The 14,120-nt window shown below is 36.6% G+C and overlaps 2 protein-coding genes and 1 long non-coding RNA gene across 3 annotated transcripts in view; 1 reads left to right on the top strand and 2 right to left on the bottom strand.

Annotated features, from left to right (window-relative positions):
- The window catches only part of Hs6st (heparan sulfate 6-O-sulfotransferase), a 97,343-nt gene that overhangs the window by 65,052 nt on the left and 18,171 nt on the right, over positions 1-14,120 (top strand). The gene's annotated exons all lie outside the window — the stretch shown is intronic.
- LOC149270483 (uncharacterized) lies at positions 6,450-7,767 on the bottom strand. The gene is made up of 3 exons (XR_016271679.1): positions 7,537-7,767; positions 6,736-7,461; positions 6,450-6,671 (listed from the first exon to the last, which is right to left on the bottom strand). It is a non-coding gene; the product is annotated as an uncharacterized LOC149270483 (long non-coding RNA).
- On the bottom strand, positions 10,986-11,760 carry LOC108621040 (uncharacterized). Its single transcript, XM_018018130.2, has 2 exons — positions 11,630-11,760; positions 10,986-11,565 (listed from the first exon to the last, which is right to left on the bottom strand). The coding sequence occupies exons 1-2, from the start codon at positions 11,695-11,697 to the stop codon at positions 11,367-11,369; spliced, it is 267 nt and encodes an 88-aa protein (XP_017873619.1). The 5' UTR covers positions 11,698-11,760; the 3' UTR covers positions 10,986-11,366.

Genomic DNA, 14,120 nt, shown 5'->3' on the forward strand with positions numbered 1-14,120 from the left:
CTGGCAAAGGCGAAGGCATTGCCAGTGAGCTAATATTTGCTATACAAAGAGCCTGGGCTCGAAATGGCGCCGATATTTTTACAGCGGATGCGGAAATGTGCATTATTTGATATTGCTCTATGTTTGCCATCAAACAGACGAACACACGCCCACACACTCACACACAAACACATCCACTCACATGAAAACATGCTCGCTTTCATTAAATGTACTCAGAGTGAAGTGAGTGCCTTGTCAAGTACTCAATAGACATTGCAATAGACTTTCAGTCCAAACAGTTGTCAGCTCAAACTGAACTGAACTGAACTGAGACGAATGCTTAAATTTAAACTGAACAATTTTGTGACGAATGCCTGAATTCAAATGAAACTCAAATGGAATTTTCTCTCAGATGAAAATAAAACATATTTTTAATAAAATCAATATATACTAAAAACAATTAAAAGAACTTGAGTAAGTTTAAGTTTATTTAATAGATTTAAGAAGTCAATGCTCTTGTCTATAGTTCCATTATATAGACTTTAAATATATCAATGGTTATAATCATATAGTGTTTTGCTATCGATTGATTGTTTGATTGACGAGTGTAATACTTGGAGTATATTCCATGTGTTTGGAAGTTAACCGGCTGCCAGTTGAAAGTCACAACTCAAGCTGAGACAATATAAATAGAAAGCCAAGCTGATTGATTTGCAAGAGAAATACTTTCAAATGTTGCACAGCTGTCAGCCGTTGCAACTGTCTTAAACAAGTTGTATCATCCTTATGCTTTATTCTATGTGTACCTTAACATTTCCAGGCCGAATGCTAAATCCTGTGCCTAGGCTTACGTAAACTAATCTAAGCCAATTCAGCACCTTAATCAGTTTACCAAACCACTTCTTTACAAATTGCCACAAAGCGTTTTACACAAGTTTCAGCCAATTAGTCGCAGCCAGCGGGAAGGGGTGTAAGATAATGCAATGAACAACAACAAGTCAAGTAAAAGAGGAAAGGCCCTTTCATCAGCCGCAGAGTCGACAGCTGAGCTGTAAAGATTTATATATATATTAAGTTCCAGCTTCATATAACAAATTGCCCTAGCACTAAGCGACTAAAACTAATTAAAAACCTAAACTTTTACCTGGCGCTCAGCCCCGGAAAAACTATTGTAATAGAAAATGCACGCGTACAAATTCCGCCCAGCGTGCCCAAAGTGGCGGAAAGCCAACCCCAAAAGGCCCCAACTTTACAGACAGTGTAATTGTTCGGTGCGGCCAATTTTGAGCGTCAAGTTGTTCGTACAACAAAGTTGCTGCAATAATCCCAGTAAACAGCTAAACCAAACAAAATGCCAACTGCAAAAAGAAAAAACAAAAAACAAAAGGCATTCCCAAAAACCGGAAACTATCCAAAGTTTTTAATCAAACCGACGGCAAATCAGAATCCCTTGAACTTTGGACACACACACACACTCACACGGATACATAAACTCACATTGTACACTGTGCATTTTACACTGTCGCGACATTCACCGAATGGACTTCAGACATTCAGACAAACGCTCAGCGCGGGAAGCCAATTAAAATTTGCCGCCGGCTCACATGTCGTATGCGTAACGCTTGCTAGCCGCAAAACGTTTTGGTGGCCTGGCTCTGTAGCATTTAGTGGAGCCGAGTTTATTAAAAATTCGCGAACTTTTAATTCAGCTCCCAGCCGCAGTACAGCCACATTTTGGGCGTGGTCCGGGGGCGTGCTGTCATGCAAAGTGGAAAAAAAGGATGTTTGTTTTTTTGTTTTTTTTTTTTTTTTTTGTAGTACAAATATTCAGGGGTTTGAACTATTATTTATGGTCCGTGCAAAATTCTGGGAACGTGAAGTGCGCAAAAACTTTTGCTCAGCTGCGAATGCTTCACATTTTCGTTTAGGCACTCGTCCGTAGGGCTTGAGGCCGAAAAGTTTTATGCGCTTTTGAATATTAACGCGCTGGCATTCATTTTTTCTTATTGTACTAGAACTTTGTATTATTTATTTGCTGGTTGTTGAGATGAAGTCGGCTGCAGAACGCTACTTGGCTATCAAATTTCAAAGTCCGTCAAATGCAGAGCCACTCGACGAAAGTTTTTGCACAGCTTTTGGGCCCAGCAGTTATGAAAAAAAAAAAATCAACAACAACAACAACAGCAAAGTATATACATGAATGAGACTTGTGCAAAAGTTTACGAAACAGCTATGCAAATTTCGTTGTTGGCATTATTGTTGTTGTTGGGGTGTTTTGCCGCATATTGAGCTTGAATTCAATGGGTTGCAGGCATAATATTATGAAGCAGGTCCATTTAGTGTAAGCTGCTTAAGGTACAGAAATGGCAAAAGCTAACAATTAAGTTGTTTAGGGCAAAATAATCAATAAAGTACGCAAAAAAAAACAGGAAATCAGAGTAAAGGCTATATCAAAAGATGTGCTTTTAAATCAGTGAGTCATTGCAATTAAATTCTATCAATTAACCTGCGGCTAAGTTGAAAACTCTTCATTTGCTTTTATTAGTCTATATATATGAAGAGTTATATGTATATATATATATATAGCATAAAACAAATATATATATATATATATATATATATATATATATATATATATATATATATATATATATATATATATATATATATAAATTAAATTTTTTTTATTTTATATAAATATTAATTAAAACGCATCTGCATTTCATTTCATTATCTAGTCGCTCTCACTCTCCCTTAGCAACAGCTATCGCTGTCTCTCTCTTTCCCCCGTCGCTCTTTTCCCTCTATGTTTGGCATATTAATAATCCTAGACCTTAGCCTCTTGCAAAATCCGATAAATATGTAAAAATACATATATCACTTTATATAATTAATATTGTTAAATCGTAACCCTGATTTCAAGCTTTTGTGAATTTGCATTAAAATGTTTCAAACTATTTGAGGCTCTACTCAATAGTTAGCCATGCTAATACGGCTTACGTCCTTATTGGCTAAAATATACATCGACGATTAATGAAAACAAAAGAGAATATGCAAACATAATCACAGACTTGCTCAGTAATTAATCATTTTTGACAAGGCGTCGACTCTGTCATCGGCTTACAGTAATCCATCAAAGGAAAAGCTCGCATTTTAATTACTTGTAATCACATGCGACGCTAGGTGTTTTCCTTTTTATGTAGTCGCATCATATTGCATAGCATCATATATTGTTAATTAATATACTCTATAATAAATTGGAGTGGATTGCAGGAGAAACGTACTAGCTTTGTCATAAGTAATGTAAATGTAGTATACATATATAATATGTGATAATATAATAATTAATAATAATATTCCTATACGATTCTGCTACATGTTTTTATAGGGTATCCCTGGCTAGCATAAACTGTAGACTGTTGAGTTTATATATATTTTTTCACACTATATGAATTCCCACAGCTTATTATTATGACTTTCATGGGGATCGGCGATACAGTGTGTGTGTGTGTGTGTCTGTTGTGTCGGCAATTGTCACCGTAGTAGCTCATTTGCTGCCACTTTTTTCTTCTTTTTTTCCCACCATTTCTGTTGTGCTTTCATTCTTTCTATTCATTTCTCTGTTTTCTGTTCACATTCGCTTTTGCTTACGGATTTACTTATTGGATTTGGGACTCTGCGCTGATACAGCACTGGGATTTATTTGGTGCCTGTCTCAGTTTCAGCTCAACATATATAATTAGGTTTGTGGCCCTCGACATGCACATGTAGCATGTGGTTCGGTAAATGACTGTGACTGACTCTTATGGCACCTGTCAGTAGCTGCTTTATGCAAATGCTATTTCGGCAAGCAATGGGCGAGGCGTGGAGAAACAAACTACATACTTTGCAATTCCCTGCGCATATTTATATGCATATTGATTCTGTGGTCCATTCTGTGGCTCAACATGTGTGTAGGCCCCCAAGCTGTCTGTCTGATACGCATCAGCAGCCAAACACCAGCCACGCTTCCCAATAGGGCTAGCACACCTAGCAGCGTGGCCCAGCCGTAGGGCAGCCCAAGCACGCTGCAAATTGTCAAGACATGCCGAGGACTCGGCAGTTTGGGCTGCTCCCAGGATGTGTGCAAATGGCAAATCCCAGCAAAGAGCAGACAAAGGAAAACATCTGAAAGCACGAAAATAAATTTGCATATTTTCGTTGCTGGTCCGTTTCCATGATATCTTGCCTCGTGTTTTTGGCATCTTTGTTCTTCCAATACCCCAGCTGATAATGCTGCCAAAGGACCTTTGGCTTTGCCTAATGACTAACAAATACATGTGCAGTATGTTAGCAAATCAAGACCAGGCCACAAACGAAATTCACTCCACATATCAATTATGAGCTGCTCGTTTTCGTATTTTTCCGAAAATGTATTTTATCCACAGAGAAGAATGTACCCAGCCTAAGTAGGCTTAAATATAATCCCATTGGCTTCGACTACAAGGAGCTCTGAAATTTGTTTTACATGGAAATTGAAGTTTATTTTGAGATAGACGGGAATTCAACAGACTTTGCGGCAACGTAAATGTCAGAATTAAGTGGAGCAGATGTGAAGAGCAGGTTGAGTTGTTTGTTTGCCTTATTCAATGAGAAATTAGAAAGGAATTAGCTACGGGAAAATGTGAAAAATTAATATGGAATTGAAATATTTAAAAGAAAATATGGTAACAAAAAAAAAATAAAATAAAATAAATAAAAATTATAATGTTAAAATACAAAAACAATAAAATTAGATCCTGTAAAAATTTAATTTTTAGCTAAGAACATGGCATTATTTTTGGGATATTAAAATATTATATATATATAGCAATCTACACAAAAATCCGCAACAAAGTTGTATTTTCGGCATTCAAAAGACTGCAAAGACTGCTAATAAAAGCAAATTATAAAATATATGGTCTCCCGCTTCGATATGCCAAATCATTAATTGTTAGTAAGCCCTAAGATAGGCAGTTTTTCACATGAAAATACATTTTTTTTCTTTTTACATACAATATTTAAACTCTCTTAAAATCTGTTAAAATATTTAGAGCTGTGAAGTGGTAAACTATTATTTCTTGCTAGCTAGAGTAGTATCAAGTATAGTCACAGAGTCACAGAATCTGAAGCCTTGCTAGATGCTTGAAATGTCTGCTGTCCTAGTTACATATAAGTACGCAAGACTGGCACATTCTCAACCTGACTCTGTCTCTCTGTCTTCCTGTCGCCCGTCGCCTGCTGACTTTCAATAACATCCCATCTACATCTGCGTCCGCGCTGCAGTCGTCAAGCATGTTTTGTCAATCCCAATGCTTTTTTGTTTGACTGGGCTGGCAAATACCAAAGAGCTAATTGAAATTTAAAAACTGTCTCTTGCTCGCAAATATGCGTACCTTGCCCGCATTCGGCTAGGGAGAAGCTCATCCTGCATCCAGAGCAATAAATCAAAAATCTGCTGCACTGGCAGAGCCATAAAAACGGGAGCTGGACCACAACTCATATTGTATTTTGCGGAGCATTTCAGTTGGCGTAGAGAACGGTGCAGAGAGCAGCACAAAAGGACGCAGTGGTCACTTTTCTTTTGGCCCTCTGGGACTTGGGGTCTGTGGCGCACGCAGCATACGAAATTGAATTTCAATGGCATCATCACAATAATTGTCAAGCCAACTCCTGCTGCATACTTGAAGGAGCCGGCGCATTGCGCACTATTTGCCATAGGCTTGTTTGGTGCACCATTGTTATCTGTATACCCTGTAGTCGCTGCTAGCGTGGGGCATTATCAACCCACTGGCAAGCTTGTAATGCATCTTGAAGTAAGAGCTAGCTGAAGGTCTACTTACCTAACACATTTGCTGGGTATTCACAGTTACCCACCATACTGCAGCTGGCGCAAATTTGCCCTGCTGTGTTTTTTCTTATTGTTGTCAGGCAACAACATGATGCCATTAACGCCCGCCAGCAGCGCTCAACAACAACAACTACAACAGCAGCAGCAACGACAGTCGTTGCAGCAGTGTCCCTTGCCGTTGTCGCTGCGTTTCGCATACGTGTAAATCGTAAATATCCGGCACAAAGCGAGCTTAAAGCTATGGCAGGAGCAGCCACGGCCAACCAACGAGCCAACGTGCCTCAATGCAGCAATAACAAAAGCAGGAGAGAAGGACAGCAAGAGAGAGAGAGAGAGAGGGAGGGAGAGTGCACCACTTGGCCAAAGCATACCATATGCAGATACTCGTATATGTACGTGTGTGTGTATGTGTGTGCGCGTGTGTGTGTGTGGGTTTTGGTTTGGGTCGCTATCATTGCGGGGCAAACTTTATGGTGCATTCGCAATTGTGTCAACAGAAGAAATGCAAATTTTATGCGGCAATTGCGAACGCACTATGGGCAAAAATACCGATAGTGAGGCATTAACTGCAACTTTAAAGATAGAGCCTTGAAATTTTGCACATACGTTGCTAATATTAATACAAAATTTCGGTTTTTTTTTTTTTAAGTTTGAGCCACGCCCTCCCCTTGTCCCCATACATGTGATTAATTTACCGATGAATATCGAAACGATTGCAAGCAATTTCATAAATATTATATATTTTAAGTTAATAAACACTATAAATAAATTCAAAAATAAGTAAATAAATAATTTACTACATATATATTCGCGATTCGCAAATCTGAAAGCAAAACATAGGATATGATATTATTCGTAGGATTCATTTTCTAATTGTCACATAATACCTGTTAATTAGTTTCTAATAGTCAGCAGTTATAGGTACTACTGCAATGGATGATTGCTTATTTTCTGCTTCCCACACATTCTCATTGCTCATAGCTTTTTGTAACAGATAAGTTTTTTCGGTTTCTTTTGATTTTTTTTATGAAATCAAAGCAGCATGTACCAAAAGGGGTGTTGCGTTTTTGCTCTCTTCGGCAAGCTCAGAAGCTAATTTCCTCCTTAATCGGGATCCCGCTTCATTATAGTTTAAGCTCTTCCGACCTCCCATATTATTATTGTTGTCATGACGGTGTATTTTAAACTTAGCACTAGAAGCTAGCCAAAGAGAATGTTTTTGTTTAAATCGATTCATATTTCGATTACATTTTTTCAAATTATATTTCATATACGACGTCAAATTATGGACTTTCTCTTTAATAATGTCAAGTTGCACTTCAGATATATATTCGCTGTTTAAATTTTCCAAAATGTAGTTTCTGACAGCGCTTTCTTGCCTATTGTTGCTGCTCCAAACTTCTAGCAACATTGAATTGCTAATCTCGTATGTATCTGCAACATACGATATTTCGCCAAATGGAGCAAAAAGGAGCAAAAACCCTTTATAGCATTTGATTAAGGAATGTTTACTGAATACCTTGCTACTTAAACATTGAACAACAAACTCTAACATTATAAGTTATCTTCCACGAAACACACAAATATTTTTAAGGTTACGGCTGAAAATACAACTAGCAACACATTGGACGATTACACAATAAATCACAAGTAGCACAAAATCTTTTAATACATTCTGTTAAGCATACCTTTAAGAAGATTTTCCATAGTTAAATTGGTTTGTAAATTTTAATTGCAATAGTTTTTTTACGTCGACAGCTGAGAATAATTTGGCGCACTTTTTGCCATTCACCATGCAACCCTGAATCAGCTGACTTTGACGAAGCTTAAAACATTAGGGGAAGTCCCCAAAATTTTATAAAAATTGTTTTTATGTCTATTGGAATATCCTTAATGAGATAAAAAAAAAAATTGCGGATTCGAGATAAAAAAAAAATTAGGTTTATGCCGCACTATCGGTATTTTTGCCCATAGTGGAACGGTAAAAGATTCACTTAAACATAAATCTTGCAGATGGGGGCATATGCCATAACGGCATACCGTTGAAATTGAAAGAAAAAATCAATGAAATTGGTCAACTTAATTGAAAGTGAGCAATTAGAAAACAAATATTTAAAGAAATTTCCATATTTAAAAAAAATTACATATTTTGATTTTATTCTGTATATATTTGTCAAGCTGAAATTAAATCTTGATACAGTGATGTGGAAAAGGAGTTTAACGAACCGAAACGATATGCAAAAAATTAGCCCGAGGTGAAAAGGCAAATATTGAGGGTTCTACTTAATAGCCCATACTTAAAATATGTCGTAAATAGTTAAGCTATCAAATCTTGGTTTAAGGATATGCAAACTTAAATCGTACAGAGTGAATAATAGCTCTTATAGCTGTTTAGCATCATAATTTTACGTTATCTCAATTTTAAAATTGATTAAATTCCAAGTAAATGTAAATTCGAATTGGAATTTTTTGTACGGTACAGCTCAATGCATGCTGTGTCTGCTTATTGTCAATGGAGTTTTTATTTACACTACTGCTGCTGCTCCCACTGCAACTGCTGCTGCTGCTTTTGGTTTTCAAAGAATTTTCCTTTCACTTGATATTTTGGTTCTCTCTTCTTTTCTTTGCGCAACCATTTCCATATTCGCCTCTTCTGGCTGATTTGATTGCGCTGCGCTTTGCTTGGCATTTCCATTATTTTCTTTCCTTTTCCTGCAATTTTATGCTTTATTATAACGCTGGTTTTGCATCGCACTCAAAATATTCATAAATATTTATGAGGCAGCAAACAAAGAGCGAGCTCTGATCTATTTACAACCCTGGGCAACCGCTCTAAGCGTTTGCTGCGCTTTGAAACGTCACAAGATCCCAACCCATAGCAATGCCAAATGCAATCTGGCAAAGTGCATATAAACCAATCGACTGAGAAAACAATTAAAAACGCTTTAGCAAATACCAAATTTCTCGGTAGTAAAATTCATTAAAATGCAATAAGCTTCACGTGTTGGAAAGCCACTTCACAACTAGAGATGAGTCATATGTGCAATGACGGTGAAAATTCCAAGTGAGTTGGACAGTCCAGATGAGTTGCTTGTTCAATGTTCATATTAATTGAAAACAACTTTTGCAGTTCAAGCGAAGTACATTAGAGTAGAGTAGTATATTAGCTGAAGTTTTTGGAGAAACAAATTATATCCTTATGAGAACTTTGCTCTTACCATTTCCACTTTATTGAGCAGAAGCTCTAAGCGTCTACATCGCATGCAACTATCGCCATGCGCTCATCTCTAACACATCGTTAAAAATTGGCTAGCGTGAAACTGTTTTTGGTCGCAAATGAAACTCTGCAAACAATTTCAATTTTCCATTGCAACTGCGTGTGTAGCCATAAGTGGATACGTGTGTGTGTGTGTGTGTGTGTGTGTGTGTGTGTGTGTTCGTGTGGGAGGCACAATAAATGTAAAATGCTATATTTGGCACTTTGTTCCCCATATAAAAACATAGCTAAAAACTGCAATTTTTACATATTTTTGTGCGCTATATGCAAGGAAAATATGCTTTGATTTCCGACTGAAAGCCAATCTGTGTTCTTGTGCCTGTGTGCATAAAAGGTCGTCAGTCAACATGGCAATTCGATTAGATGCAAACAGTTCTGTGCGGTCTACCGCAAAAACTTTGCGAATGATGAAATGGCTAAGTTATCAAATTAAAAAATCAAATAAAAATCGACAAACTTTCAATGCCAGAGCTGTAAAGTTTTTGACAAAAATTGTATCAGTCAATATGAAATATAAATCAACTACGAAAGTAACATAAAAGCCAATTAGTCGTCTTAATATTTGTTATAAACTCTCGCCCAGTTCTTAAGTTTGGCAAAAGTCGATGGAAAATATTCATTCTAAAACAAAGAATGAACTTAAAACATTTAGTAACGTTAGCAATGCAGGCCGGCCACACGGCGTATGCATAATATGCCACACACAGATACCACAATTTGTTGCATAGTTTTGGGGTGTGGCCCTCGTTCAGCCAGCTGTGTCTTTAATTTGAAAAAAGAAGAAAAGTTCATCATTTTGCGGTTTTTTGTTAGCTGGGTCTTATGACAGGGTTTCTGCAAATTCGGTACAGATGACAACGGCTGTCGGAAACATGACTTGTTTTTCTTGCTGTTGCCTCTTTTTTCTGCACTCCGGCAACAATAATAAATGGACTCGTTTTCACACACTTCATTTTGCAAGAGCAGTCTGTTGCCAGCTTTTGTTGCATGTTACACTGGCTGGACTAGTCAGGATATACCCTACCAATGCAGTCTAGCGCTGTGATGGGGCTCTTGCCCCACATGAAATGAAGTTAGACTGAACTTACATTTAAAGTTCCATGGCAAATGAGAATAAAATGAGTTTAATAAATATTTTGATATTTCAGCAAACTATAATTTTAAAATTTATATTCTTGAAAAAAGTTAAGCAATCATTTTAAATGTTCATTACCTAGGGTATCTCCACGTCGAATACAGTCTTCAAGTGCAAATGGAAATATATTTCCGCTTGTTTTGCTGCTCTTCATTTTCTCTTGTGTTGCCTTCAGCATGTCAGCTCTCAACTTTTGCTCTGACTTTAATAAAGCCAAAAACTTAACGCTTGCAATAACAATAACAATAAGTGAGCCATCAGAAAGTCGCTTTCCCACAGACCCTCTTACGGCTATCTGGCAGCACAAACATAAATTTTGACTGCACAACCCTAACGCTTCGGCTGTAACCGTCTTATTTCATAAATTATTTCATATTTCATTTCCTTTGCGTGCCACAGTACCACAAAAAAAAAAAAGAAGATATATACACTATATATAGACCTGTATATATACCATAAGGAAATGGGTTGGTTCGTTGCTCCGATTCTAGTCCAAATAAATATGATATCCACCGCAACTTCAATTTCCTTCGTCCGGGCATAGCTTCCAAATGAACAGCTTAAGAAGTGGCAAATATATGAATATTATTATTTGGTATTTGGATGGCCATGGCAGAGATTCCCATACTCTACCCCTGCCAAATAGTAAATAATATTATAATTATTATTTTGTAATTTAGTTCATCATTTATCAATATTTTTTATTTGTATGTATTATATATCATTTATATAAGTTATTTGTAAACTAAATGCTGCGCAATTACAAATTGTTTAAATGACAATGAATCATCATTTTTCTGACACTAAGTGCAGTGCAGTACACTGATTAAATAAATGCAATATTTCCACTGTTATCTGGCATCTACTACACATTCACTGGGAGCAGGAAGAGATGACTAATTGTTTATATAAAATATATTCTATGTAAAATATCAATAATTACATTAAATATAATAAATATAATAATAATTAAATAATAGTAAATTTAATACAATATTTTAATGAAATTAAAATGTTTTCTAATTTCAGGTATATTTAATGGAACAAACAATTTATTAAGTTTAAGCACAATGTCTGTGAGTAATACTTGATTATAATGCGGAATATCACTCTTGGTTTATCGGCTCAAGTGTTCTACAGTATAGCCACGTATCGGGCTCCACATAACAAACGCCGCCAGGTTTTTGTTGCATGTAGGCAGCTTTGACTGTTTCAGTAATTTCCCTTGGTCTACCTCTGGGGTTGAAGTACCACAGATCATAGGTGGGATTATAGCCCAGTCGTAATACTTCTGTTGAATTGTAGCTGTAAGAAGGCGAAGCCAAAAGCTAGAAATTGTTTTGCAGAATCTTCTCAATTTGCTACTCACTCATAATTGGCTGCCCCCAGAGTGAAGAGCAGCGAAAGGCACACAGCGATAAGTAAGGCACGAGTCATGTTGGGCGCTCACCTGTTAGCTATCACCTGTTCAACTCGCGCTGTGCAACTGAAAGATTATGAGACTGCAGTTTGCTTTTTATAGCCAGCTACACAAAAAAACAAATAAATAAATAAATAAATAAAATAAAGCATCTGTCATATGTGAATTTTCTTTATTTTATTTTATTTATTTTAGCTAATTTTTTCTATACATATTTATAAAAGAGCCGGTAAATGGAATTTGATATTTGATGCAAAAGATACAAAAATATAAATTAGTGAAAAACTTTTTCCACAAACATTTATTTGCTATCTACAATATTCAATTAAAGATTGAATTTCATTAAACTAAATTCAGACTCTGCTTCATAAGCTTATCAGTTTAATTGCTATTTAAATTAAATTTGCCGACTGTCTGTGTAGACTTTAGGAATGTCCTGAAGGCTATTTAAGCCAATAAATTGCGGTTTAGAGGTCAAGCACCTGAATGTAATATTATTAAGATTTGTCAATAAGCTGTTTATTGCCCTTGATTATTTGTACGCTCAACGGGAATGAAATTATGCTTGAGTTTCAAGGGTTATTAATTCTCGACCACACTTGCAGCATTATTTAAATATACTAATAGCCTTTTTGCTGCTAGTTTGTAGGATTGCCAAGCAGTTATTTACTAATTGACTAAATAACTGTCGAAACAAAAATTACTTTAACGATGCCAAATAGTAAACGACGTATACTATATATGGTATGACTAAATATAAATAATTATAATTTAAATTCGAGATGATTTAATTGGATAATTTATTAATACTTTTCCTAAATCTTATTTTATTATTATTTAATTAAATTACATTTAAGCAACTTTTACTAATAAATAAATAGCAAATTTAATGCATATAATTTGTGTTAATGACACACAACACGAAATGCATTTTAAACATCTATTTTCTAATGCAGCGCTACATCTATTGCGTAGCCTTGTTGTTGCTTTTGACAACCTTATTCAGTGCGTCAGTGCGTCAATGTCGCCACGCCGATAAAAGTCGTAAAACAGATTGTTCATGAAAAGCATTTAACAATAGAAGAGGGCATTTGAAAGCTTTGCTAGAGATGCGGGCGCATTTGTTTATGGCATGACAGTTCAGGGAGTTTAAAAGCTTGCAGCGTGCCTGTGGGCCACACACACGAACACAAACACACACACAATACAATTCAACTGTGGTCAAAAAGATCACAAAAAAAGTTATTGGATAAACACTTGCCATAAACACATTATGAGGCAGCACAAAAAGGCGCCGCATAGTTGAGTAAATAAATAAACAGACAAACGGAGGCAAGTTAAACAAATAGCACGTGCGTATGAGTGTGTGTGTGAGTGCAGTGAGTGTTCGTGTATGTGTGTAGCAATTGTTAGTCAACTAAAAACAGCAAAAACATAGCACGTGTAAAGACAATTGCATGCATGCTTTTCACATTTTTCCTATGTGTATATTTAGACATGGCCACATATAAATAAACGTATATATAGACCATACATATATGTATATGCATAGAAATTTGAGTATTTTGTGTCGTTCTTTATGTCATGATTTGTTGCGGCCTTGCATGCAATGGCATAATAAGCCACAGACACACGCCCACACTCTAGCGGCAGTCAACACTCATACGCCTCGTTGCACGGACTTGCTGCACGACTCAACCCATTGTTGTGGCATATTGTTGCACATGTAAAGCAGCTGCAACAACAGTTGCAAACTGAGAACGTGTCTGGCATGCAACTATAACAACTACAGGACATTGTCTGTTCTGGGTGTATGTGTGTGTGTGTGTGTGCCTAAGAATTTTCGACTGTCTCTGGTAGCATAACAAATATGCATAGGGTTTCACAGGATTTAATTAAATTATTATTTAAGCACTGGCAGCAGCTGAAATTTCATACCAAGGCTCAATTAAGTTAGCCAACACTTTTGGCATTTACTTCAAGTGCTGCAGCCAAGCCGCAAAACACAACATGGCGTATGCGTAATGCGTTAAACGACTTTCGGCTAGCTGGTGTGCCTAAGAAAACAAATCCCAGAGGGCCAACAAACAGCATCGGCGCAGCTCAAAAGATTAGCCGGCATTTGATTAAAGTGCGAACATTTACAAGCCAGAGAGAGAGAGAGAGAGAGAGAGGGAAATAGAAGAGAAAGAAACAGACTCCTGGACAAAAGCAGGCCCCGAAAACAAATCAAATCAGCCAAAAGGAGCAACAAAAAAATACCGAACCAAAACAAAAGATAAATAAACCAAGTCAAACAAAGGCAATGCGAAAAATCATGCCCTCAGTCAGTTAGTCCAGCTAGGGTTTCTCTCGGCTATTTCTCTTTCGCTCCATTTCAAGCCGATTTTTCTTTTTTGCTTACAACATAAAAGAAAACATCAAGGAAATGACATTGTTG

Source organism: Drosophila arizonae, chromosome 2, assembly GCF_054131065.1.
Source record: "Drosophila arizonae isolate 15081-1271.41 chromosome 2, UAZ_ARI_1.0, whole genome shotgun sequence".
Taxonomy (NCBI): Eukaryota; Metazoa; Arthropoda; class Insecta; order Diptera; family Drosophilidae; genus Drosophila; species Drosophila arizonae.